The sequence below is a fragment of the Drosophila obscura genome, unplaced genomic scaffold (genome assembly GCF_018151105.1).
Source record: "Drosophila obscura isolate BZ-5 IFL unplaced genomic scaffold, ASM1815110v1 contig_36, whole genome shotgun sequence".
Lineage (NCBI taxonomy): Eukaryota > Metazoa > Arthropoda > Insecta > Diptera > Drosophilidae > Drosophila > Drosophila obscura.
The window spans coordinates 1006121-1011461 of record NW_024542824.1 but is presented as its reverse complement, the minus strand read 5'-3'; the positions used below and the strand labels follow the sequence as shown (position 1 = coordinate 1011461).

The following is a 5341-nucleotide window of genomic DNA, read 5'->3' as shown; positions in this document are numbered from 1 at the left end:
ATTATCCCCAGTGCGAATGTGATTCCAGCAACTACGTGGACAAGCATCTAGAATCTCAGCAGTCCGATTGCAAACATAAGTGTTCCAAGTCCGAGGGGGCGATGAGAGCCAATGCAGCACAACTTCTGAGTCAGACCAACATGAGGTACTGGAAATAGGAATAGTTAGTGCTTGCTTAACCAGAGACATCAATTTTGAAAGAAGATGGGCTGCATTCAATTCGAGCCGCGGAATGGATACAGGTTTGATGGGCGCAACACGGGTTTTTGCGGCGATCATTCTGACAACATAGTCCTTATTGAGTTTCACGCGACTGTAAATAACAGTGGCGTATGCATGAGAAGACGCATCGGCAAATCCATGCAGCTCCGCTGCTTGAAGTGGTGAGGATATGTAGCGAGATATGCGACACGTTTCCAATAAATGAACTTCTGCTACAAACTGTTGCCAACGTGAACATAACTGCACCGGTAGTGGCTCGTTCCATTCGACCGAGCTCAGCCAACTATCTTGAAAGAGAACCTTTAGAAATACAGTACTGGGGGCAAGCAAACCCAAGGGATCGTAGATCTTGGCAAGCTCCGACAGCAGAATCCGTTTTGTCAGAGCAGTTGTGGCGTCGGGAATGGTCAGCTTGAAGGAAAGATTGTCAGCAGCCGGGTCCCAACGTATTCCAAGAACCTTCACATGTTGAGCTGGGCTTTCTTCTTCTAGAGCTTCAAGGGGGTACTCACAAATGTCCTTTGGCAGCGATTGTAGTAGTGGCCAACAGTTTGAACTCCACTTTCGAAGTTTAAATTGAGCTCGACTCAATAACAAAATCAATTCATCCTTGAGTGCAATGAGTTCGTTGATATTATCGCATCCCGTAGGAATATCATCCACGTACGCGTCCCTTACCAACACCGCAGCAGCATTCGGATACAACTCGGCATGATCTTGAGCGATTTGCTTGAGAACTCTAACAGCCAGAAACGGTGAAGACGCTAAACCATAAGTCACGGTCAGAAGTCGGTAATGATCAAGTGTAGCAGTCTCCTCCTTTCGCCAGACAATACGTTGGTACTGCGTGTGTTCTTCTGAAACTAGGATGCCTCTAAACATTTTCTCAATGTCTGTACAGAACACATAACGATGCTGTCGGAACCGTAAACAGACTCCAAGTAAATCCCTTTGAATAGGTGGTCCAATGTGTAGTCGTGAATTGAGTGAATATCCCTTGCAGTCCTCCCCAGAGCCATCAAACACAACTCGGCATCTCGTAGTGGTGCTGTCTGGTTTAAATACTGCGTGGTGTGCTAAATAATTGTGACTGGCGAGATCCTCGGCTAAGGTAGTAGGAGGAATCAACTCCATGTGTCCTCGTTGTAAGTAATCCTCCATAAAGTCGACATATTGTTGTTTGAGTGCCGGAAACTTTCGAAATTTCCGTTCGAGAGAAGAAAAGCGGCGTATGGCTTGCGGCAATGTGGATCCCATCGGCGGAGCGGAATCCTTGAATGGATATTGGACGACGTACACTCCATCGTCTCTGCGGGAATGCGTTTGAACGAAGTGTTGTTCAGCGGGATCACTAGCGTCAATGGTAGCGCTACTTGGTTGAACTTGGTCCATGTCCATGAACGATCGGACTAAAGTATCCAGACCCTCGTGAGCATGATGAGCAAGTGCGTGGGTGTAATCATCAATACCGAGATGGTAACTGCCTGTAATGACCCAACCAAATTTAGTATGAAGTGCAATAGGATATGCGAAACCAAACTCTTGGCGTTCTCCAGTGTATATGTTCCAAAGTTGATCAGCTCCTAAAATCAGGTCGATTTCACCTGGTGTCCCAAATGTAGGGTCTGCTAAGGGTAGCTCAAAAATCTTTCCCCACATCGGGGTGTTCGACTCAATCCTCTGTGCTGGAATCGAGGATGTTAAAGTACTCATAATCAGACCTGTTACCACTACGGATGTTGTGCTTGTGCGCGAGAGCAGCGTGAACGTGGCGCGACCTCGAGTAACGCCAGCCGGGCTTGCACCTAGGCCAACAACTGGTATACGAGCATGCGTGCGCGACAGCCCTATCCGTTGAATAAACGACTCGGAGACCATCGTTATCGTCGAACCAGTATCCATCAAGATCCTGCAGGTTGTCTCATTGCCCCAGGAGTCGACTATAGTGGCTAAAATTGTTGGCAATATAGCTTGACTAGTGGCCAATACTCCTCTCTCCAATGTATGATGGCTGACCACGGCAGGATCAACCTCAGCAACATGCATGGGCGAGCGCAAGTTTGGGTCAGCGGATGTATTGACAGCAACACTCGGGGTGGTGCGAATCTCTTCTGGATGGACAAGAGTGTGGTGCCTCGACTTGCACAGACGGCACGTATTTGTGGAATTACAATCCTTTACTTGATGAGATCGACTTAGGCAGTTGAAGCACAACTTACCCTCCATTGCAAATGTGCGACGATCCACGACGTTCATAGCTTTAAATTGAGTGCACACATACAGACTGTGTGGCCCGTGACAATATACGCAACCACGAGCAGATGTAGTTGGCACGTCCACATGATGAGAAACTGCACGACGTTTGGGAGAATCATGAACTACTGTTAACTCTTGACAGGACTCCAGCGCATCAAACCGGGCGAAGAGAAAGGCGAACAGGTCATTTATGGTCACATTTTCCTTGCACGATTCACTGGACGTAGCCCAAGCTTCCTTGCATTCAGGGTCTAATTTTGAGAGCAAGATATGGATAAGCCATACATCGCGGCTGTCGCATTTCAGCGCGTGTAGACCACGTATACTCTCGTCCGCGGTGTCGACTATGTTACGCAACTCGATTATGTTTGAACTTTTTGCAGTTGGCAGCGAAAGAAAGTTTTGAATGAACGACCGCGCAATCAGTGATTTTTTATTATAACGATTTTTTAGCCTCTCCCATGCGTCCTGGTAATTATCGTCAGTAATGGGAATATGTTTAATCAGGGACAAAGCTTCACCATCTAGATACGACTTTAAATAATGGAACTTTTGACAGTTGGAAAGACTACTCTTCTTGTCGACTGAGCCTAAGAACAGGTCACTAAACTGACACCAATCTTCGTATCTTCCAGAAAATGTAGGAAGGCGTATTTTTTCGAACTGCAGCTCAGCGGGTCGCGCTGACTCCCGAATCTTCTCCAAAAGTTGTGTTTGTCCCTCAAATAGGCGTTCCACAGTACTAGATATCAGTAGATTTGACGAGTCGTGTCCATTATCGTGACTGCTCCGCTCACTTATGGCTCCAGTGAGAACGGCATGGGCACTATAAAACTTTCCCTCATATTCGGCGATATCCAAATTCGGATCCACAAATCCGTCTTCCTCATTGTATTGAACTAAGTCCTCAGAGAGCTCCATAAAGCGGTTGAAAGTTGCAGCCAATCGGTCCAACTTGTGTTCTAATGTTTGCACAGACGTGCACGACTGTACAAACTCCTGAGCCTCCGTAGATGCACGAGTTAGTTGGGATTTGCACGCACCACGCTGCTGAATTATGCGATGTACGAGAGTCTTCATGACGACCAGCAATATCACTCAATATATTTCAAATAAAATTAGCCGGAGATCCGGCTCGAAGGACCAAAAATTGCTTATGGTTGCGAATGAGTGGACTGTATTAATCTTTATGTATTTTTATTTGATTCATATGTAATATTAGTGGTTTAAATGTTATTTGCACAGCGGGTTATATACAAAGCGGGGGTGACAATAGCGGTGCGATGATGAATACGCGTGCGGGTACTCTCAAGTATAGTTTGGTACTGACTCAACTCCACCAATAAAGTCGAGCCCAAAAGGGAATTAGAAGATCACGCGATGCGACACTCCAATACCAAGACGGTGCACATCGATGTCTTCGTGTGCAGCTGCGCGTTTTGGCTATACGCGTGAGAATGTTACAGTTAAGTTTTTTTTTGACATAAGCAATAAGAACAGCGGGCAAACAATCGCGAGCATATGATTAGGGCAACTCTTATATGAATGAATATTGACTTAAAACTAAGCGATTAATTCCTCAACATACCGGCCCCCCTGAACGAATGTTCAGTTAAAGGGAAGCACAGCAATTTTGGTGATAGGTCTCTTGTACACTCCTCGGGCAGTTTTTACGGTGACCACTCTAACTCTCTCGTCTTGACCAGGATGAACTTCGGTGATGCGGCCAAGCAGCCACTTGCTAGGAGGTTGATTCGGCTCCTTCAGTACCACAAGCGTATCCACTGTTATGTTGTTGGTCTCCTGCTGCCATTTGGTGCGCGACTGCAAGGAAGAAAGGTATTCAAGATTCCAACGTTTCCAGAACCCTTGAACCTTGGCTTGCAGCTGTCTCCAACGCTGCAGTCTGTTAATGTTCACGTCCAAGAACGATGGCTCTGGCACCGACATATGAGGTTGACCTGTAAGAAAATGAGCGGGGGTAAGGGGATCCAGGCTGTGATCGCTGGGAGCGCACAGTGGGCGAGAGTTTAGTAGACCCTCAATCTGGGTTAAAACGGTGGAATATTCTTCGAAAGTTAATGCACTGCTCCCAATTACTCGGCGAAGGTGAAGTTTAATTGATCGTACGCCAGTCTCCCAAATACCTCCAAAATGCGGGGCAGACTGCGGAATGAAGTGCCAGTTGATTTCCTGACTCGTCAGAAAACTTGCAATGTCCTCATCTTGACTTTGAGATACAGCCATCCGTTGCATTTCCGTTAATTCCCGTCTGGCTCCGTGGAATGTTGTGCCATTGTCTGAGTATAAGTCGGATATAGGGCCACGTCGAGACCAGAATCGTTTGAAAGCTGCGATAAATGCGGAAGTCGTCAAATCACTGACGAGTTCGATATGAATTGCTTTGGTGGACAGACAAACAAAGATAGCAAACCAAGCTTTGCCAAACTTCGGTGTCCGACCTACCGATGTCTTGATAATAACTGGTCCAGCGTAATCCAATCCAGAATGCAGAAAACAGCGGGTGGGCTGAACCCGAAAAGCGGGAAGATCAGCCATGAGTTGTGTGCTCGTACCTTTACGCTGGAGGAAACAAATCTTGCAGTTGAATACGATTTTCCGGACTATGTTGCGGGCACCGAGAATCCAATACTTCTGTCTCAAAGTGTGGAACATAAATTCAACTCCAGCGTGTAGCGATGTGACGTGCTGGTGTCTAGCTAATAAAACAGCGACTGGTGATTCCTTTGGTAGAAGTATGGGATGTTTTGCCTCGTAAGTTGCCATTGAATTGTCAATGCGTCCTCCTACGCGCATTGTTCCTTGGTCGTCAATAAATGGAGTGTAGCGAATCAGTTTGGAT

General features: G+C 46.6%; 1 protein-coding gene across 1 annotated transcript; it reads right to left on the bottom strand.

Annotated features, from left to right (window-relative positions):
- Positions 1 to 3656: 3656 nt before the first annotated feature.
- LOC121404702 lies at positions 3657 to 5029 on the bottom strand. Its single transcript, XM_041594739.1, has 2 exons — positions 4945 to 5029; positions 3657 to 4829 (listed from the first exon to the last, which is right to left on the bottom strand). The coding sequence occupies exon 2, from the start codon at positions 4732 to 4734 to the stop codon at positions 4087 to 4089; it is 648 nt and encodes a 215-aa protein (XP_041450673.1). The 5' UTR covers positions 4735 to 4829; positions 4945 to 5029; the 3' UTR covers positions 3657 to 4086.
- Positions 5030 to 5341: the final 312 nt, after the last annotated feature.